General features: G+C 44.4%; 1 protein-coding gene across 7 annotated transcripts in view; it reads right to left on the bottom strand.

Moving 5' to 3' along the window:
• APBB1IP (amyloid beta precursor protein binding family B member 1 interacting protein) overlaps positions 1 to 22,772 on the bottom strand; it is a 104,852-nt gene that overhangs the window by 66,674 nt on the left and 15,406 nt on the right. Inside the window, exons 1-2 of one of the 7 annotated variants that reach the window (XM_053262353.1) lie at positions 15,649 to 15,743; positions 15,098 to 15,282 (exon numbers count right to left, since the gene is read on the bottom strand). The exons of 2 other annotated variants lie outside the window; for them this stretch is intronic. Coding sequence is in view for 1 of the 5 variants with exons in the window: in XM_053262352.1 (XP_053118327.1) it covers positions 13,501 to 13,545 (45 nt within the window). In the remaining 4 variants the exon portion in view is untranslated. Of the gene's footprint in view, positions 1 to 13,500; positions 13,594 to 15,097; positions 15,283 to 15,598; positions 15,744 to 22,772 lie in introns of those variants that run through there. 4 more of the 7 variants (XM_053262355.1, XM_053262354.1, XM_053262356.1 and 1 more) reach the window with 4 other exon arrangements.

Below are 22,772 nucleotides of genomic sequence, written 5' to 3'. Positions count from 1 at the left end.
ACAAGCGCTCTTTCTTTGTGGCCTACGTTTTGGTATCAACCCCTGATTTCTAGGTGAAAACCTTTTAGCTTGCTATAACACACTGACACATTACCCACTTTCTAGCCAGTTGGCAAATAAACCACAGAACTCTTCTGTTCTCCTGACTTTTGGAACAATTTTGCAATATACGCAGGCTTGGAAAATAACTAGGTGGTGCCTAGTCACCCATGGTGTGATCCCTAGGAATTTGCTGTTTTGCCATAACACAACTTATCAGTAGACCTCAATGGTGCTTTATCTGGACTAGTCAGACATACTATTTCACATGCTAACAAATTTCAAATGCTAGCAAAATAATGCTCAGGATCATCCAACACAGATTAAAGCCTTCAGTGGGAAGGAAAATGCCGGATGTTCAAGCTGGTTTCAGAAAAGGCCAAGGAACAAAAGATATTATTGCTGATGCATGCTGGATAATTGAGAAAGCCAAAAAATACCCCAAAGAAGTCAATATGTGCTTTATGGATTATAGAAAAGCCTTTGATAGCACTGACCATGTCAAGTTGTGGAATGTCCTGAGGAAAATGGGCATCCCAGAACATCTCGTTGTTCTCATAAGAAACCTATACACAAGACAGGAAGCCACAGTCCAGACAGAACATGGTGAAACAGACTGGTTCCAGATTAGCAACGGAATAAGACAAGTCTGTATACTTTCTCCTTATTTATTCAACTTATATGCTGAACATATACTGAGAGAAGCTGGATTGGAAGAAGATGAGCGTGGTTCGAAAATTGGAGGAACAAACATCAATAACCTGGCTATGCTGATGACATGATCTGCAAGCTCTAGTAATGAAAGTCAAGGAGCATAGTTAAAAATGAGACTATGACTAAATGTAAAGAAGACTAAACTATGACAACGAGTACAGCAACCAGCCTCTTTATTGATAATGAAGACATTGAAGGGGTGGATAGCTTCTGCCTTTTTGGATTGATCATCAACAGTAAAGGATCCAGCAGTCAAGAAATATGCCACAGACTAGCACTTGGTAGGGTTGCAATGAAGGCCTTGGAAAAGATATTTAGATGCCATGACGTGTCTATACATACAAAAATTAGAATCGTTTGGACAATGGCTTTTCCCTTGACACTCTATGGATGCGAAAGCTGGACTTTGAAGAAGCAAGATAGGAAAAGCATTGACGCTTTTGAACTTTGGTACTGCAGAAGACCTTTGAGGATACTATGGACAGCCAGGAAAACAAACAAATGGATCATAGAACAAATCAATCCAGAGTTTTCACTCGAGGCACAAATGACCAGGCTCAAACTATCATACTTTGGACACATTAAACCCAGCTCCCCCGAGAAGTCCATAATGCTGGGGAAAGTTGAAGGAAAGAGAAGAAGAGGACAACCAGAAACAAGGTGGATGGACTCAATTACAACAGCAATAAATGCACCACTGAGAGACCTTAAAGGCCAAGTTGATCATCCTGGCGAGAATATATCTATGTGGTCGCTAAGAGTCAACTCCGACTTGACAGCACTTAATCAAACAGTCAGTCAGTTACACACACTGAACAAGCAAGAGAAATTACCCTGAACAGAAAAATGTAACCCAATAAATGGGTTTCTAAAAAATTGGTTAAGCAATATGAGGATCTTCAAAATGCCCATTGGTTGCCATTTGCAGAACCAACCTCTTTAGCTCACAGAAACTAGACATTCTTTTGCCTAAGAGACTGACCCGGCTTCAGTAAAAACATCTTCTTTTCCTTCGGTAACTTTTATTGCTGTTAAGATAAGTTAATTGGATACAGTAACAGGCAAGAAGAGGGGGCAGAAGAAACTCTTCAAGTTGCTCTGAAATGAACTCTCCCCCCAATAACCATTCCACAACCCTGTAAAACCTATAAACATTCAAAGAGTTGAAAACACTGATATATTGAGGCTGTTCTCATGAACAGCCTAGTCCAGGCCAGACTGTTTATGTGAGCGCCGGGATCTGTGTGGATCCGGGTGCCTATGCCCAGCCAAGCCTTACTTTTAAGAAGTTAAGGAAGCGAGGGCAGCCTTAACCTGGCTGCCAGGATTGTGTGTCTCCTCGGGCTGCACGCAACCCGAGGAGACATAGACGGGCACCTAGAGCACCTGTCTGACCTGGGAATCTCCCAATGCTTCGTGGGATACCTGGAGGTCAGGATGCGTTGTCCCGGCCTCTGGAGCTCTGTACTGGCTGGCACAGCGCTGCTTGTCTGGGAGCATAATCTGCACTCCCAGCAACTTTCAAAAGATCGTCTGGGGGGAAGATAAGGTTTTGCAGCCTTCCCCCCTGCCTGCCCTCCCGAACAGTCATGTGAATAGCTCCATTCTGTAATGAATAATTCAGAATAGATTAATAAACTATACTATTTTCTGGAGTATATACTGATAGTTCTGATTGATTATATTGATTATAACAATAGCAGCAGCAACAAATATTTACATAGCACTGCTCAACAAAAGTTTCCAAAGCGGTTTACATGGAGAAATAATAAATAAATAAGATAAATATTGATTATTATAACAAGTAACAACATATAGTTCATGAATAGAATTTAGCCTCTTATCTCCTGAAATGCATACATGTTTACGCTGAAATAATAAATCTCATGAGAGACAGATAGCTTAGTCATTCGACCGTTGCAAAACAATAATTTTAAAAAATTGATTAAAAAAGTACACCACAAAACATAGGAATAGAATAATGGCACACAGGCCAAATGACATTAAAGGAACAACAACTTAAATTTCAGAATCTTAAATCTCCAACAAGCCACAGTATTTTCCAGATCTCACAAATGTGAGAGCTGGTGTGGTGTGGTGCTTAGAATGTTGAACTAGGACTGGGGAGACCCAAGTTCAAACTCCCACTCCATCATGGAACTCACTGGGTGACCCTGGACCTCTTACGTCTCTCTCAGCCTACCCTACCTCACAGGGTTGTTATGAGAATAAGCATAACCACGTACTCTGCCCTGGGCTCAGTGGAGGAAGAGTGAGAGATAAATGTAAATAAGTAAATAAATAATGTTGTTCAAAGAGGCTTAATCCCATGTAAACATGCATAGGATTGCAGCTGTGGGGAAGCAAAATACTGTGGAAGTAATTAGCTGTCATAGTTACCTTTAAATTCCATCTTCATATTACTTGATCCTGAGAGAAACTACACAAAGCAAATCTCCCACTGAGCAGCTTATGTTTAGGACACTCTAAGGTTGCCACCTTTTTTACGGACCAAGGCTGAATTTGGACTCCGCAAAATCGGAGTTAACTAGGGCAGGGGTTGGAACTCCGTTACGTCCTACTGTGTGCAACCGCAGTTTTGCAGCAAAAGCAACCTATGGTTTGCCTTGCCAAACTCCAGTTTGAACCTTTGGTTTGCACTAAGGTTTGCCGCCAAGACTGGAGGTTTGGCCGCCAAAGCATTATGTCCAAAAGCAGACGCAACCATAACTGGAGTTATGTGCAGTTTTTGGAATCAATCACAGAGATGGCAGCACAGACCTGCCCGGGACTGCACCCACTCCATACCTGCTGCGCTTCTCGCTGGCTGCTTCCGTGAGCACCAACCCCCACCCCTCCTAGTTAATTATGAATTAACCAGAAAGAGTGGGGGCCCCACGCAAACAGGGTCCCCTTTGTTGGGTTTGCTCAACTCATGAGTGTGCAGTCCAGTGGAAGACCTAAGGTGTTCATCCCAATGGTCCTCCCCAGTAGACTGACCCTCTCATGAGAGGAGTAGTTCACCGGCAGCAAACTGCCAGGGTAGCAGGAGTGTGATTTGGTCTGCATGAACTGCTTTGCCTTGCCTTTTCTCCCGCCCGCCCCCCAATCATGCTTGTGCACGACGGTTTTGTTGCGGGGCTCTTAGGACGGCGATGGTGCAATTGCTGTCAGAAGAAGCACTGTCATGGCATGGCATTTAAAAGGATTTAAATGCCCTTTCCATGCCGAGGGTGGGTGGACAGTTCCAAAAAGGCATGATCACACTCGGCACACACCCTTTAAGACTATGACCAATGGCAGCCACTCTGGTAATATGCTGACGCTTTGCCCACAGTCTGGTGATGCTGGCACTATGAAACTTGCTGGGATCAGCCTCGGCAGACCAGAAAGAGGGAGGCTCTGGGCCTATACCAGCTACATGACAAGCCAAAATCTTTTATTACAACTTTCATTAAATTAGTTATTACATCTCCATGCCAAAAAAAAAAAAAAGTCTCCTGCTAATTTCTGCAGCTAATAAAGCAACTGAGCCTCTGTCTATTTTAAAAAGTGAGAAGCCAAGGATGTACATATGTTTTTCAATAAACAAACTTTTTCAGACATCTATCCAAATCAGAACATGGTCATTTACTGCAAGAGGCACTTCTTACATTGGTGACTCTTATATTTAGCAGGAGGAAAGTAACTGTCTCTATCCAACCCCAGCACAAGGTCTTTCCAGGGACTGCTGCTGGTCCCCACTGGTGTTTCTTCTAAGACTGGAAGCCCTTTTTGGACTGGGAATCTTCTTCTTATTCCTTTTGCTATGTAAACTACTTTGTGAACTTTTTTTGGTTGAAAAGTGGTATATAATAATGATAATTAATCATAATATTTTTAGAATGTCAGAGGACAACAGCAATGATGTAGATCAGGGCTTCTTAACCTTGGGCCCCCAGATGTTGTTAGACTACAACTCCCATCATCCCCAGACATGGCCTTTGTGGCTGAGGATGATGGGAGTTGTAGTCCAACATCATCTAGGGGCCCAAGGTTAAGAAACCCTGATGTAGATATACCTATGGCTGACTTACTTTTGAGAAGACACAGTTAGGATCAGACCCAATAATTAATCACATAGATACTGTGTACATCACATTATCTTTATTGGGGTTTGGGGGAATGTGTAATTGGCACATCAGTTACTTGTATTGCGCAGTGCCTAAGAGTGTACACTCGAAGCCAGAGAGCCCCGAGCTGATACCACGCATTGTACTCATGAGATGGGTTTAAGGTCAAATCTGAATGCAGGCCCATCTCTTTAAATGCAGGTCTGTCCCACTTATATAAAAAGTGAGGCTGGAGGTCCAATTTAAAAAGCAAAAGGAGCATGAGGAGCACTGGACCCTCACCTCACAACCCTTCTCATGGCACGCTTTTCCCCCCAAGTTCACTTATGGTGTCAAAGCCCAGCTGAGAGAAAGATACTCCCAGGAGACAGACTGCGGGGAGGTAAGCTGTGGGCAGTGGGGTACGGTCAGTGCCATCCTCTTTAAATCAGATCCCTCCATAACTGTACTTGATTGGGGAAGATCCCCATTTAAAGAGTCAGGCCTGCAATCCTCATATCTAGTTTGGCTCTGAGGCAAGCCAGAGACGTGAGTTTGGGCAGTATAGAAATATGTTAAATAAATAATAAAAATAACTAAATCTTTCAGCCTCATTCCCACTGTGTAATATGGAGATAATAATACCAGCCTGTCCTACAGGGTTGTTGTAAGGATTATTGAAATAATGTGTGTTAAATGCTCTGAATTCTCCCCCCCCCGCCAAAAAAAACCACCCCACCACCTAATAAATACTCAGCTTTATTATTATTGCTTTAAATCCAAACAAGAAATATGAATCAGATGTGGGTCCAACAATTAGATAGGCAAACCTCCTTTGTATGGCTGTCCAGAAAAAAGACACAGCATTTTGCCCTGAATTAATTGCAATTAACATTTCTAGTTAAATAGGACGTTTAGTTACCTCAATAGGCTATTTGGAATTTGTTATATGCTTGATCTACATTTTATGCTTTGTCAATATTTTTGTTTTCCTTTAATAGCTCTCTGTTGTTAAATTATTCATTTTCCCTAGGCTATTTCAAGGGTTAGCCAGTGAGCCCTTATATGGCTTGGTACTTCTCACTAAACTACCAATGTATAATATTCCTAAGGAAAGTAAGACTGTAAAGCTCATGAGGTTAAGTAAGAAAGGGGTGAATTGACTATACATCAGTTCTACCTCAGTTAAAAGTTAACCAAGTATCTCTCCCTATCTGGCTGGACAGATATAAAGTATATGCTACAACTATTATCTGTTGGTTAAAGCTGTCCCATCTCTGATGACTTTTATGAAATTACTGAAGACACACTTGTTCAGCCAGGCTTTTAGCTGAATTTTATTGACCGCATTTGCATGTAACGCAGAACTGCAGGTCCAATGGACCTGCGGTTCTGCACCCCACTCCACCTCACCCTGCTCTCCTGTCCGAATTTGGACATAACGGAGAGAAGGGAGCCTGCAGTCAGCAAGACTGAAGAGAGGAGAGGGAACTGGCTGTGTGGGCTTCCTTCTTACATGAAGGACAGCCTGCATAGCCAACAACAGCCAGAGAGAGGGAAGAGCTTCCTCCCTCAACTCTGGTTCAAGGGAACGCAGCCTATGGTTCCAATTTCAGACATAACGCATGCTGCATTGAACCTCCGGTTGGAACAATGAAACTCACAACAACCCAAGGGTTCAAATTAGAGTTCCACTGAGAAAACCTTGGGTCACTTGCATTGTTAAACCGGAGTTGCACGCATCTGGGTGTAATGGTTTGGAAAACTCTGGCCCCTTAAACTCCACATTCCATGTTATGTGTGAATGAGACCATTGTTTTAAATGCAATTATATGTTCTTAATTTTTTTGGTTGTTTTATCTGATTGTAAAGCACTTTGAGACTGCTGGTATAGGTGGTATATAAATGTATTTAATACATAATAAAATAGAACAGGAGTCCCAAACAGCGACCAGGTGCTGTTGGACTACAACTCCCATGGATGATGTGAGCTGTAGGCCATCATCTGCAAGAGGGCTACAGTATAAGGCTCCTGTGCTCAAGTAAAAGCAGCAACTCTGTATTAACAGCAGCAGCAACAACAACAATTTATATACCACTTTTCAACAAAAGTTTCCAAAGCAGTTTACACAGAGAAATAATAAATAAATAAATATGATGGCTCCCTGTCCCCAAAGGGCTCACAATCTAAAAATAAACGTAAGATAGACACCAGCAACAGTCACTGGAGGGATGCTGTGCTGGGGCTGGATAGGGCCAGTTAATCTCCCCCTGCTAAATAAAGAGAATCACCACTTTAAAAAGGTGCCTCTTTGCCCAGTTAGCAGGGGTTAAACACACTACTTCAAACCTGATTAGCTCAGCCTCTTTCATGGGTTCGAAAAATCAATTCAGAGCTGAATCCCAATGCAAGATGGGTGTTGGGTCAGCTTGAATCTTTTCAAAATAACTTATCAGGGTAATGAATGCGCATGGGAAGAGCGCAGCAGCCTGACCCCGGCCTACACACATCCATTAGGCCATCTAGTGGACACAGACAGGGTTCTCTCCATTCAGCTAGAAACCTGGGGAAAGCAGGGTTCTCAATCAAGTGGCAACAGGTCTCCGCATATAAAGATATAAATGGGGAGATTCCCTACAGAAGTTCTAACGAATGCATATAGGTTGGACACAGAGACTGCTGCTGACACAACCCCATACTTTCCTCACACGTTCATTTAATGCAGAGGCTGTCAAACTTGGTTCTCCAGATGTTGGCCATTTGACTATTGTGGCTGGGGATGATGGGAGTTATAGTCTAACAACATCTGGGGAACTAAGTTTGAGAGGTCCTGATTTAATCCCATTGAATGTCTGTAAGAGTCTTAGACCTCCTCTCACGTTCTGTGAGAAGGCCTCGCAGGCGGGCTGCAGGGAAGGCGGGTCGAACCTACCTTCCCCGCAGATGATTGTCCTCTCTTCCTTGGGTGGGCAGTTTGCCCGCCCAGACGACCAGCGGCTCCCCTAGAAGCTCTGAGGGTCGGGGTGCTGGGACGTACCACCGTGAGTTGCCCCACATCCTGGAGCTCTGATAATGCACCATGCAAGTTCGCGGCCCATTATGGGAATCCCCCTCCCCTCCCTGAGTGTGCCAGCTGTGGCTGCAAATTGCTGTGCTCACTCACAAGCAAAAAAATGAGGTTAAGGGAACACTCGCTCCCTTAACCTCATTTTAAAGGGTGACTAAATAGGTGGGTTTGCCACCATGTAGATGCCGGGATCGATCCAATCCCGGTGGCTCACACACACATGCAAAACTGGGCTGGGCTCTCTTAGCCTAATTTTGCACGTGTGTGTGAATAGCCTCTTAAATTAGCAACTTGTTCACAAGTGTTATTGCCCAGTAATACATTTTCACAACAATAAGAAAGGGGGGCATGGAATTTACACAATCCCTGGGGGAGCAGGGGGAGGCAATTATCATCTAGATGAAAAACCGATCAACTGATATATTAAACGTGAGTTATCACCCATATTTCCACTCCCATCTCAGTATAACCACATGTCAATAGCAACCCCGTTTTATTTGGAATGCCTGGAACACTCGAGTTCAGCGAACTAATATTAAATCCACAGAGCTTGTCAAAGCTTCCTGCACTTCTGGTACAGTGCTGTAATGCACAGCCAAGAGTGCTGGAAATTTTTATTTATTTAGCACATTTTAATACCGCCCCATACATAAGTCTCTGGGCAGTTCACAATCTAATGTTCAGGACAGGGAAGGAAGAAGATAGAAGAGATACTACCTTAACTAGTCATGAATAAAATGTATAGGCCAAGCTGGTCCTGATCAGCAGATACAGATTAGTACATGCTGAAGCATTTCTGCATATCTGGACTGCAGAAAGTACAACATGAGAACCACATGTGGTCCACATGTGGTCAAGCTTCATGATTAAGGCAGGGCTGCACAACTTCAGCCCTCCTGTAGATGTTGGCCTACAACTTCCATAATCCCTGACTATTGACCACTATGGCTGGGGAAGATGCAAGTTGTAATCCAAAACCACCTGGAGGTTTTTCACACCTGGCTGTATGCCTTGGGGTATCTGAAGAGCGAATCTGCTTCACAGCAGATTCGAGCCATTTTAATTCGAGGGATTAGATGGACCATTCGCATAGCCATCAGGACCTCCTTCGCCTAGCCATCACCACCTCCATCATTTCTCCTTTGGAGAAAGCAGAATCCCCGGAGTTCCCCCGCCCCGCAAGCTGCTGGAAATAGAGGATTTTTTTAAACCCAGGACATAATTCTGTCTATGCCAGAATTCGCAGGCTCCATTTGGGGAGAATCAAAGTCCTGTCTATCCTAGTCCCTGATAGCCCACAGGGAGGTTGGATTAAATCCAGCAAATATGTGGACTGACACACTCCAATCAGGACTGGATTTGGGGGGAAAGCCCTGTCAGGAAAACCTCCTGGAGGGCCAAAGCTGTGCAGCCCTATATTAATGCAAACATGGTTAAGTTACTGCAGATTTCTCCCTGGCACACACCTATTGTGGCACATTCTCAGTGCCTCATGGCCGCTTGACTAAAAAACAACAACCCAGATGCAGTAGTGGCCATCCAGGCACAAGAAATGGGATCTAACTTCTCTCTTTTCGGGTGAAGGATAACATTAACCACTGACTAATCTGAAAATATGCATCATCAGGTTTCTGGCAAACGGAGTTTGTAATTTATTTACTTGATAGTTCTAAGGTCAAAAATGTTATTTACAGTTTTTCATTCTAAATGCAATAGAACATGCTCATGCAAATATTCATATTTGCACAAGCAGACAAATCTTATAGAAAAATACTAAGCCAGCTGCTACAAGTTTGTGGCTAACCAGAATCTGGTTTCCGAAATCAACAGCCCTCTTAAATGAACAGCGTAGAGAGCACTGAAAACCATGCTTCCGGAAACTGCTGAAGCATGCCTGCAAAACCCAAACTGTGACCCACCAAGCTGAATGCATGGCTCACCAGCCATGTTGTGGGTGACCTCCCAAGCTGCGCGTACACACCCTGTTCCTGCTGCATGCTGGAAGTCCAAGAACAGGGGCGTTGTCAAGCACCCAAAACAGAGTTGTCCAGTACCCAAAACACTGGTACTGTTAAGTACCTGTTTTTCAGGCATTAGACCAGGGAAGAATTTTGAACTCCTTGCTGACATGCCTTTTAGAGTTTTGTCTGTACTGCAGAGGCAGGCAAAAAGCAGATTTGGATCTACAGGTAGATCTCTGGGTGAGTTGCAGTGGATTTACTGGTTGCAGTGGGTTACTGTTGCAGTGGGTTACTGACTCCCAGTTGTTTAATAGCTGCAACAAAAAAGCTGCCATCCTATGTACTTGCCTGATCCGTAGGTAAATTGTATTTCTCCAAGCCACAGCGCTCCCCAGCTATAAAATGTGACGTTATGCTAAATAGTGCTGACACAGCTTTCTATTCCTTAAAATTACAAGTAAAAACAAAACCCAAACATCTTTTGTCATGACTAGCCTTGTGCTTATTGCACATCGCTCAGCCTTCTCTCTCCTCTGAGGAAAAAAAGATTGGTTGTCTTGAATCAATGACAAAAGTGGATTTGTACTTGGATATGCAGGTTACCCCAGGGTATGGTTCACAGTGTGCAACAGGTATTAGCTTTGCCTCCTGAGCCACTTTGTGTCTGCCTTTGCCCTTTGAGCTACTATGTTGAGCCTGACTCTGACTGATGGATCTCTGGGCTCTATGAAGTCTGTCTGCTATACTGGATGCCTTTACATCAGGAGGTTTCAATTGGGTACTTTCCCAAACAGTGGAAACACTCGGTTCTTTCCCCACATGCTTATAAACATTGGCTGACATCCCAACTAAGGAAGCCACAGAGCTTCTCACACTGCTCCTCTGTCCATGTGATTCTGGCTAATCTCTCCTGACCCTGGAAATAGGTCCCCAAGGGGTTTGCAACCCTCAGGGACCTGCTTCTTGGGGAAAGATACATTGGTGAAAATCACCCACCCACACATAGGCGTGCACTCCACACTAATCCAGAACATAGCAGTAGAAGCCATGACACATCAGCACTTTGTTGGAAGTGCTAGTGCTTCCTTAGTCAGGATGGCAGCCATTTACTCCTTGCTGAATACAAACTTGTGAAAAGTCATACATAAAGGCTTTCTTAAGGGGGGGGTGAGTGAGTGAGTGAGGGTCAGAACTAGCTGCTCCCTTGAATTGTGCCTCTATATGGTCCTATGAAATAAAGGAGCCAATCAGTGACCTTCTAAGGCGTGTGCATGTGTGCGCACTCACAAGTTTTCAGTGTCTGCTCAGTTAATTTTATATTCTGCTCAGGTTGAATCAGGAAGGCCCCACTCTGAATGCCTGTGCGCACACTGCCTTGATACTGCCGCCCAGAACAAAACTCATTCCGCACACAGATGAAAAAAAATTAGAGAGAACACTGGAGCCCATCCATTGAGTCCTGGAGAAATGGGAAGTATATTTAAAACACACGTACACACACTGCTACCTTTGTAATAAGAACATGCTGACAATTCCTTATTCTAGTTTAAAATATTTCAGCAGGTGCGGTAGAAGTCAACACTGTGGTTCTTCCACATCTGTTTTGCAACCAGATTGCAGTTGCAGCCTACACATTAACTATTGCAATACAGGAAGTTTTGCAGAGCTGGCAAAACCACTGTTGGAGACTAAGTACACGAAACATTTTCAAACCAGCATGAGGAACAGGCACTCTCTCCCTCACCTCTATCCACAAAACAAATTCCTACTTAGATTATTAGAAAAGGCCTACTTTTTCAAATGAGATACCGAGATACAAAGACTATCTGGAAACCCAGAATACTGACGGGTGTTCAGTACTTCCTTACACAATGTGTAGTTAAACTATGGAATTCACTGCTGCAGGATATGGTGTTTGCCACCAATCTTGATGGGTTTAAAAGGGGATTATACAGATTAAGAGAGAATAGGGCTATCAATGGCTACCGGCCTGGATAGCTGTATATTTCCATCAGAGGGGGCATGTCCCTGAACTCAAGGTGCTAGAGAACACCAGTTGGAAGAGGTGTTGCCTTCGTTCCACCACTCACCAGCTTCCCACATGCAGCTGGTTGACCACTGCATGACGCAGGATGATGGACCAGATGGGCCACTGGCCCGATCTAGCAGGTCTTTTTCTTGTGTTCTTAAGAGTGAGGGGGAAAGCTGTGATTACTCACCAATGAGGAAAGGCATTCAACAGATGTTCAAAGGCATATGTAGCTATTTTAAACATTTATAGCCCACCTTTCCACTACTAAGCCCTCCAGACGGCTCACAAAATAACAATAAAATAACAACAAATACAAACAAACTAAAATCTACCCTACACAAAACCTGTGTGTGTGTGTTTTTTTTTTAATAGCAGTAAGTATACAATAAGAACATAAGACAGCCCTGCTGGATCAGGCCCAAGGCCTATCTAGTCCAGCAACCTGTTTCAGATAGTAGCCCACTGCCTCTCAGAAGCCCACAGGCAAGAGGTGAGGGCATGTCCTCTCTCTTGCTGTTGCTCCCAGAGGCGTAACTAGGGAAAACAGCGCCCGGGGCAAGCACTGAAATTGCGCCCCCCCGCCGTGCCCCCAGCATACATCTGACTGACACACATGTTTCAGAAAACTTTTGTTTTAAAAATTAAAAAAAAAACAAAAATTACCAAAAATTTCAAAATGCGATAAATAACCAAAAATGCAATAAATAACCAAAAATGCGAACTCTCCCTCCAAGTAGCCCAGAGTGGTGCACTACATACTTAGGTTTTTCCTCACAAGCAACAACCCTGTGGAGTTGGCTTGTATCTCAAACAACAGAATTATGATGCAATGATGATACACACCACATTATACTTAGGTTTTTCCTCACAAGCAACAACCCTGTGGAGTTGGCTTGTATCTCAAACAACAGAATTATGATGCAATGATGATACACACTACATTATACTTAGGTTTTTCCTCACAAGCAACAACCCTGTGGAGTTGGCCTGTATCTCAAACAACAGAATTATGATGCAATGATGATACACACTACATTATACTTAGGTTTTTCCTCACAAGCAAGAGACAATCTCCAAAGGTCCTGGCATATAACCCCTCCCCCATTTTTCTTGCCAAACTTTGTGTCTTTAGCAGGATACCACAGGCACTTGTTAAAGCTAACACTGCAGGTTTTTCTGAGATGGAGCTGTTATAGGAGCACTTCAGCGTAAACTGAGATCACAAGGCAAGCTTTCACAGTGCAAAAATGAGCATGCCAGCAAGCAGAACTCATGGTAAAACTCTCTTGGAACACCTTGTAACAATGCACAGGCAGCTATGTTACACTGCTTGAGTCAACTCACACTGCTGTACTACCCAGGCTGTGGGAATTGACTCTCAGTTCCATATACATACATGCATTTAAGATTGAGTGCCAAATAATCTTTATGATTGTTTTTCTTTCTTTTGGGGCGGAGAGAGGAGCATATAATGCAAACATTAACACCTGTTAGGCACCTGAGACCATAGTTGGGCAGCTAAATAAAAGCCTGATTCTTTAATATGGTTTTTCCCCCCACGTGTGGCTTCTGTAGTTTTTGCAACTCATTCTCACCCTGACACTTGGTCTGCTGCTTCCACCCGCCCGCCGCCGAATCATTTCTTCCGTGCGGGTGTCCGTGTGTGTCCTCGTCGTCCTGCCTGCGCCTGCTGCAGTGCAGCCCCAGCCCCAGCAACGATGCTTTCCTCCGCGACGGCGACCGCGCCACCACGTGCAGGCGAACAGAGGAGGACGGATGCACCGCATGCATGCGCAGCGCGACTCGACACGCTGGCCGAGTCACGTGTGCGTCACTGACTAGAGACCCTCTGGCTGGCAAGCCACTAGAGGGCCTCTTTCTGGCTGTTCCAGACTAAGCGAGTGACGGAGCGAGCAAGCCTCAGCCAAGGGCAGGCACAGTGAGCAGCATGAAAGGCACCCGCCGCGGTGCCTGCCGCCAAGCCAGGCCACTGACTGGCCGCAAGCAAAGCAATGGGGGGGGCGGGCGGGCAGGTGCAGTGAGCAGCATTAAAGGCGCCCGCCACCGCCAAGCCAGGCCACTGACTGGCCTCCAGCAAAGCAATGGGGGGCGTGGGCGGTGCGGAAGGGACCGATCGTGGGGGAGGGGGCGCCGACGCGCTCCCTTGACTGCTGCAGCGCTGCTGCACTGAGCAGGATAAATTTGTATTAAATTTTTTTTAAAAAAAATTTGGTCATGGCGGCGCCCCCCATGTGACCCGAAAAGATGGCGCCCGGGGCACGTGCCCCCCCTGCCCCCCTATAGTTACGCCTCTGCTCCCCTGCATCTTGCCTCTGAGGCTGAAGGTGGCCAATAGCCACCAGACTAGTAGCCATTGATAGACCTGCCCTCCATGAATTTGTCTAAGCCCCTTTTAAAGCCATTAAAGCTAGTGGCCATCACTACATCCTGTGGCAGAGAATTCCATAGATTAATTATGTGCTGTGTGAAAAAGTACTTCCTTTAGTTGTTCCTAAATATCTTGGTCATCAGTTTCATGGGTTGACCCCTGGTTCTAGTGTTGTGAGAGAGGAAGAAAAACTTCTCCGTATCCACTCTCTCTACTCCATGCATAATTTTATACACCTCTATTATGTCTCCCCATAATCGCCTCTTTTCCAAACGAAAAAGCCCCAGATGTAGTAACTTTGGCTTGTAGCCCCAGAAACCAATAGCCTTGAAAATCTGCACACTTAATGCTATCAACATGTGATAACATTAAGTGTTTAATTTAGTTTAACACCATGTGAAATTTCAGGGTTTTCTGCCAAGCCGTTTAGGAATTATTAATCTTTTTGAATTTTCATTGATCCCTATGGGGAAATTCTCTGATGGAGCCCATGTTCAGTTCTTGTACACAGCTCCCTCCGAGCTTCTTATGCTACCGATATACATAATCATAGGACAAATGACACACGAACCATTGTGCTGAAAACACATTTTAAGGCTGAATATCTAGGGGTTAAAAAAAAGATATTTGCCAATAACCTCCTCCCCACTCAAATCCTTTGAAACCCCTTTCAAAGTTTTGCTGCCCTTTCTGCCTAATCCTCCCCACTCTACCCCAACTTCTACTTAAGTAATTTATGTCCCTTGGTGTGCAGGGAAGCCTTTATTTGTGCTCTCGGTCTTAAAAAGAGCCCTGGAGCTTACCTTGTCTGTTTTGCTCTGCCAGGCAACGTTCAGAGAGGCTGAGGCGAGAGATCTGTGTCAGGCAACACCCTGAGGCTGAGTCTGTCTCCTCCCCAGCTTACAGGGAGCTGAGAATGCCTCTCATCGGTTCAATGGCTTCCTCTTTCTCTTTCTCTCTCCCTCTCGCTCGCTCATTCGCTTGCTTGCTTTTTCAAAGAAAGTGGGTTTAAAATGTTGCATTAACTGCACTGATACAAACAGTTTGCTACTGGGGGGGGGGCCGAAAGGTCAGGACAGTGAGGTAAGTGAAGGGAAAAGTCCCTAGATATTTGATTAAAATGACAAGAGAGGGGACTTTTCTTTCAAAAGAGGAACGCTCAAGGAGGCAGAACCTTGTCTTTGCCACTTTCAAGATAGCCACAATTTTAGCTCCTGTACCTACGACTACGAATATTTATAAAGTGCTTTTCAACTAAAGTTCTTAAAGTGGTTTACATAGGAAAATAAATAATAAATACATACAATTATTCCCTGTCCCCCTCACCATCTAGAAAGAAACATAAGGTAGACACCTTAGATTGTGAGCCCTTCTCTTTAGATTGTGAGCCCTTCGGGAACAGGGATCCATCTTATCTATATATTTAATCCCCGTAGACGTGCCTCAGCCTCTGTGGGGATGCGTCCCGGCAACCCAGCTGATTGGCTGGGCAGCGGAGCGGAGGGACACACCTGATTGGCTGAGGCGCGTCTGTGGTGGAGGACAGAGGCGGCGGCGGGCCTTGCTGGGCCATGGAGGCCAGGGCGGTGGTGGGCCTGGCCCGGCCGGGGAGGCCGGCGGTGGTGGGGGCCCAGCCTGGCCGCGGAGGCGGGTCTGGCCCAGCGGCGGAGGCCGGCTGCGGCCCGGCCGGAGACTGGGGCGGGGGGGAGAGAGGTAGCCGGCCCCAAAAAACGTGCAGATGCTCTGTGTGGGGGTCGGCTTGTTTATTATTATTTCTCTATGTAAACCGCTTTGGAAACTTTTTTGTTGAAAAGCAGCATATAAATATTTGATGTTGTTGAAGGGATATTGTGCTGTGTCGAGATACGGACAATCGCTCTCCCCTTTTAATATAAGAGAATCATCACTTTTAATAAGGGACCTCTTTCCTCATTTAGAGCTTTTTTCAGCTGTTCAAAAGGCCTAAAATGAACGTGTGGGGGGTGGGGGCAGCACTGCAGCAACAGGCAATGCTCTCAACATGTGCAGCAAGGTCTGCCCGTACTGGGCATGTACATGTAGTGGTTCACATTTGAATGAATATGCGTAGTTGGTGGAGGATTCTGCTACTGTGCTACTGTCCCCTTCCTGCTCACCCATGACAAAGTTTAGCTCTTTCGAATATCTGAAGAGCAGAGGCATAGCTACAATTGAACAAGGGGGGCGAAGGTCCCTGGGCCCCGGGGGTTGCCTTCTGGCTGTTTGACAACTTGCTCTTTGCTTCTCCTCCTGCCTCTCCTCAGATGGGAGGTGCAGGGGCCCATCCTCACTTTTTGACCCAGGGCCCACTCCAACCTTGCTACCCCCCGCCCCATTGAAAAGGATTTACATAAGACCCTTCACACACAAGATTGTGTGTAAAAGGAACACATGGTGGGAGGAGAAACAGGACTGCTCTTCCTGGCTCCAACCGCCTCATGTTCCACCTTGAAATGTACACAGCACCTATGCATGTGCTACTGTACATGTACAGTCAAAGCATGCGTGATGAAATTCAGGGTCCTCTACAACATTTACATCACAGGGAGAGGTGTTATCAATTAGTGCAGTTAATTGCCACTGTGCTTATCTTATTTACATCTAATGGAGATGTCTCCTAAAATATATATTGTTCAGTTCTCACCACAAAGTGTTTACAAGTTACTTGGTTTGTTAGCTGAAATCTGCTCTTAGGCAGCTGAAACCAAGGCATTAAATTCCTATTTGGTGACACCCCCCCACCCCAAAACAGGTAGCAGCCACGTTGGTTCTGCTGTGACATCATTTCTTTGAGGCCTGGTCATACTGAGTATAGAGAGTGAAGTTGCCTGTAACAACCTGACCAAAATCCACTGTGATTTTGAAAAAAACAGAAGATACAAGTGGTGTATAGTATCACTGTGCAAGAACACAACAAAAAGCACACTGGGAAAACAAATGTGTGCATGTTTATTTTATTGTTCCGTGTTCCTAAAGAGAAGAAGTAATGGGAAACATGGATAGATGCAGTGAGAAGAGAAAAGTTGTTCAATGAGAAATCCCTGTTCTTTGTGTGTCAGGGCCATTTCAGTATTAGTACAAATAAATTATAAAATGTGTATTCTCCTTCAATATTGTATTTTTATGCATATTTTTATTGGCGTTCCCTGTTCCTTTATTTAAAAAGGGAGCAACTGTGCAGTTAATAGGGAGGAGGGGGCAGTTTCATAGGATTGGAGATAAGGAGAGTGAAGACCACAAGTTTAGAGCTAGTTTTAGAACTCAAAAAATCTCCCCTCAAAATCTTATGGCATGCCAGTATAAGGGGAAATGTTATTAGATTTTCACTGCCTTTAAAAAGAGGGTGGTGGTGGTGGTAAACAACTGTGCTGAGAAGGGGAAGTGCCGTGCTTAGTTCCTGCTCTTTTTGCCTTTTGCTCTAATAAAGGCCAAGAAGAATTTCTGTCAGGGCTGGTGAAATCTGCCTCTCCACTTCTCATAGGAAAGAGAAATCTCTTGAAAATAAAGGGCAAACATTATTACATTTGAATGGTTTTTCTCATGTCTCTGGGGTCAATCGGGCCTGTTCTATCACATAGGGCTCAATTGATTAACAGTATTAGTGTTCTGCTTCTGTATGACAGTAGCCTCTTCCTTCATTTTGATTTAGCCCCTTTCTCTATTTACTCCAAAGACATGAGTTAAATCATTCAAGTGTATATATCAGAATAGATAGATAGATAGATAGATAATTATATCAGTTTCATTGTGATTGAACAATCCACTAAACATTAATAGGAAATTATTTTTACAGCCTGCAGTAGGAGAAGGAGAAGAAAAACAATCAGCTCTGTGTGTGTGTGTGAATAATGGGTATCAGGTGTTACCAATACCCTAATTTCATCTGTGACACAATGCACTATGCTCCCTCCCACCCTCTCACACACACCCTTTCTCTCGATTGCGTGAGAGGGCTTCAGGGCAGGCAGAGGCAGAATCTCACCTTCCCCACAGACGATCCGGCTGCCGGAACTGGAAGGGTCAGGCATGCGGACCGTGCACCTAGACAGGCCATTGTTGCCCCAGGCGGTGCGGAGGTCGTGATGCACTATCCCAGCCCCCAGAAATCCCATAATCGCTCTCCCCTCTCCATAATCGCTCTCCCTGAGGCTTAGTTGCCCCAGCCCGGTCTTGGCTGCCCGTGAGAACAGCCTCACAGATTAACTCACATACTCTTCAGGCACTGCCACAACCTCAGGCCAGAGTAAGCAGCCATTGAACTATGATGAAGATCGCACTGGTCATGTTTTGGCCTCTTTAATATTTTAATGTAAAACTTATTCCAGTAATATTAATACAAGTCAGGAGGTAAATTTTGTTCTCAAGAGGGAAAGTCACATGCATACGGAGGGAAATTTGATGACATTAAAAAAACCTGAATCCCTATTTAAAAGAGCTGTTTGGTGCAAAACAAACTTCTCATGTGGGGTTGCCTGCACTGATTCAACATCATGCTTAAATTGGATGCCAGTTTCTACTCACACAGTGCTGTAGAGTCCTGGGACTCATAGGAGCTAGTGTTACACTCAGTGGGTGCAAGGACTTCATACACCCACTTTCCAACAAAATGGCCACATTCACACGTAATGCAAATTGCAAGGCATCCTCCCCTACATGGTTACGTCTCCACATCTGGATATAACCGGCAGGACCCCGACTTCAGTCAGGGAGACAGCCAAGAGGAGGGAGAACTGGCTGCGTGTGCTTCCTCCTGGACTGAAGGTCAGCCCCAGCAGCCAATCACAGCAGGAGTGAGGGAGGAGCTTCCTCCCTCAACTCTGGCTGGAGCTCAGTGGGACTGGAGTGCAGTGTTCAGATGGAACACTGGCACCGTCAAACCTCAGAAGGCGCTACAGACTGAAAGTACAAATTGGGGTATAGGGTGGGAAACCTCAGGTTACTTTGGTGTCCGAACTGCGGTTGCACACATTTGGATGTACTAAAAATCCAACCTCCAGCCCCTTCAACTCCGGTTTCCTGTTATGTGCAAATGAGGCCATTCTCAAAATCTATTTACATAGAAAAAGGAATGGTGATTTCCTGTCCCAAAGGGGCCACAACCTAAAAAGGAACATAATGTAGAGACAATAGTAACAACCAGTGGAGGGATGCTGAGCTGTGGTAGGAGAGAGCCAGCTGGTCTCTCTCTGCTAAATATAAGAGAATCGCTGCTTTGAAAGGTGCCTCTTTGCACAGTTAGCAGGAGTAAAATGAGATTTCAGCCTCCTGTGGCCTTGCACAAGGAGTTTGTTGTACACACCCAGCACCACTTTTAAAGTTAGGGACAGGCAATAGTTAATTTCTAAAAAGAGAAGTGCTGGATTCAAGCAAACTTGCCTGGAAACCACATTCTCTTACGTGGACACCAGGCCCTGCCTTAATCCCAGAAGTGCAAGAGAAGAGGATGTGGTCAAAACATTACATATTGTAGGTTTGAACCCAGGCATTTAAAAAGCCCCGAGGCTTGTTTCCTAGCTCAGATTACCATATTTACCTGAATCCAAGACTGAGTCCCCCTTCCCTGCCCAAGTTCTTTGATGTTTGGAATCAGGGGGTTGTCTTAAACTCAGAGTTCTCTTCCTTTCACATAAATACAGTTGTAATCTGTATTTAAGTTGTAATTTTTAAAGGGGCTGATTTAAATTCAGAGTTGTCTTCGATTCGGGTAAATACGGTAAGCTCTGCGAACAAGCTTCGCTTATTCTTTAGAACCAGGGGCGTAACTACAATTGAATGAGGGGGAACAAATGTCCATGGACCCCTGAGAAAGAGGGCCAGCCAGCTAGGTGGCAGCTTGCTCTTTGCTTTCTCCAACCACCTCTCTGAAGAAACGGCTTGAGAAGTGCTTTTGTCCCAGCGCCCACTCCAGCCTTGCTACACCCCTGTTTAGAATATTGATATCCTGCTTTTCAACTGAAAAAGTTCACAAAATAGTTTACAAATGAAAAGAATAAGATGTTTCCTTGTGCCAAAGGAGCTCAGAATCTTTTAAAAAAAGACATAAGGGTGACATCAGCAAACAGGCTCTGAGAGGAATGTTATGCTGGGATGAAATTAGGGACAATTACTCTCCCCTTGCTAAAGATAAGAGAGATGCCACTTTACAAGGTGCCTCTTTGCCTGGCTAGTGAGAGATATATGCACTTGAAATAGAGTTTATCAAGGCAGAGACTAGAGTCTTGTTTTCAATATTAGAAATGTTGACCAGGGACAGTCCCTAATTTCTGTTACTTCTCTCTGGTCAAATCACTGTCCTTATTTTGTCTCCATTTTTGCATTTTAGGAAATGCCTTTTTGAATGTTTGAGAGTCACACATGAAAGTAAATGCCCACATACGAACATGCAGTCACCAAGCTGTGCATAGCCTCACATTTCGCATGCTGCTGATTTTGTGTGTGGCAGTGTGTGTATATAATTTGTTTATAACTTATGGTAGGATAATTATGCTTTTCTCATATCAATTCCAAAAAGTTATACCTCCATTATATACCTGGCATTAAAGCCATCTAAGGACAAGCTGCTACAGAGTAAATGAATGCATCATACGACAGGCATTGAAGAGCCTTTGACAATGGACAGCTTCCTAACCTGTGGTTCCACGAACAGAAGATGTTCTGCTTGCACAATGGGCAATTTTCACTGATTCCCCCTTCCCTCTGCAGCCCTCTGTGCCCCCTGAAAATATGTCCCTGAGGGCTACAGGAGCCTCAAGAGTAGACTATTAGAGGAATCCAAAGGGCAGCAGAGGGAAGGGGGAATCAGTAAGAATCGCCCCTCTCTGCAAGTTAACATCTTCCACTCATGGAACTAAGGACTCTGCCCAATATGGAAGTGGAGGTCCATAATGGAGGGAATGTGGCTCACGAGTTGATCCTTAGTATATAAACAGAGAGGTTACAAGCATGTCTCTTTCCACTGCTGAAATGGTGGCAGCTATGAAAGAGCACCCCTGAGCTTGTGCTGTATTTCTTTGCTCACATAAGCACTCATAAGCACCCATCTTCCCAACACCGTTGGGAAGATGAGTTGAGCAGTCTGGGTTCCTTGTTTTAAGGTGAATGTTACATTCCCCACATTAAGTAGCCTGATGGCACTTAATGTTCCTGTGAAGATTTATGTAGAACATAATAAGGGAAATATGCAGATAACTATCCTTTATGCTCTGAGTGTTATTATAACAAAAGGGGTTTCAGGGGTAGGATATATGTTGTTTTCTCGGCTATCTAAATTAAACATCATATTCCTTCCTACAATGTGGCTATATTGTTTTGCATAATTGATTTTACATTGTTTTATTGCTAATTATTTTACTTGTGGTTGTTGACTTTCTCACGGGACCCATTTTCAGGATCCAAAGCTAGTATGCTGATTTAAAATAAAATGCATTTAATTAAGCATATTATTTTCTCCTCCCAAGGCCACTAATATTTAAAGGAAAGAATAACCAAAGGAAAGTATGCATACACAGAAACACAAGCAGCAACAAATCTACTTTAATGGCAAATGTGTGATTGCAGACAAATTGATTCAAGTCTGACTATTATTATCAAAATCAATTATGATCCATGGGTGGGTGGGGGGAGAGTGGTATTTGTTGAATTTTACTCAGTTATTTTCCCTCACATATGTCTTTCCCACATATGAGGTGGGGCTGTAACTCAGTGGTGGAATACATGCTTTGTATGAAGAAGGTCCCGTGTTCAATTTCCGACAATTCCAGGTAGGGCTGGGAAAGGGACCCCAGGGAGTTATTTGCACATGGCTTCATGCTGCGGGGTAAATGTTGAACAAAGCCACTTCGAATCACACTCGCCGCATTGAGTGAAGCAGCCCCTCACCTCTGCTCTCAGGTTTTGTTTTGAGGCAAGTTCACATGGTATGCCTCCATGTTTTCCTTCTAGCCAAGTGTGGAGGGGGGAGTACTAAAGAACTACATCTGCATTTCTAAAGAGAGTATCCTTCTTATCATGCTAATGATTCTACATCAGTGCCTCTCCCTATTTGCTCTGGCATTTTCAGAAAAAAGTAGCTTAAAACCAGCATTTTAAAAACCCAGAAATACCTTGAGATAAGCTAGAATTTGCAAAACAAAGCCTGATTTGTGTGTGGAGTGGGTCCAAGGATCTCGAAGGGACTTCAGGGTAAAGTTTGGTACACACTCTCTTCTGAAGGAAATTCGGGGTAGAAGCCCTGTCTGTAAAGCCTCCTGGAGAGCCGTTGCTAATCAGTGTAGAACAAAAGCTTGGTACACCAGATGATGTTGGACTACAATGCGCATCATTTCCAGGCATGGAAGGAATCCACCAGAACATGGAACAAAGTCGTACTTCATGCTGTTAAATGACTACATTTGGATTAATTGAATTGAACTCACAAATGTAAATGCATTTTCTGGGCATATAAAAATCCCAGGAGGTAGA

This window comes from Hemicordylus capensis, chromosome 6 (assembly GCF_027244095.1).
Source record: "Hemicordylus capensis ecotype Gifberg chromosome 6, rHemCap1.1.pri, whole genome shotgun sequence".
NCBI lineage: Eukaryota > Metazoa > Chordata > Lepidosauria > Squamata > Cordylidae > Hemicordylus > Hemicordylus capensis.
Note: the sequence above shows the minus strand (reverse complement) of the source record. Positions and strands in the feature narration are given on the sequence as shown.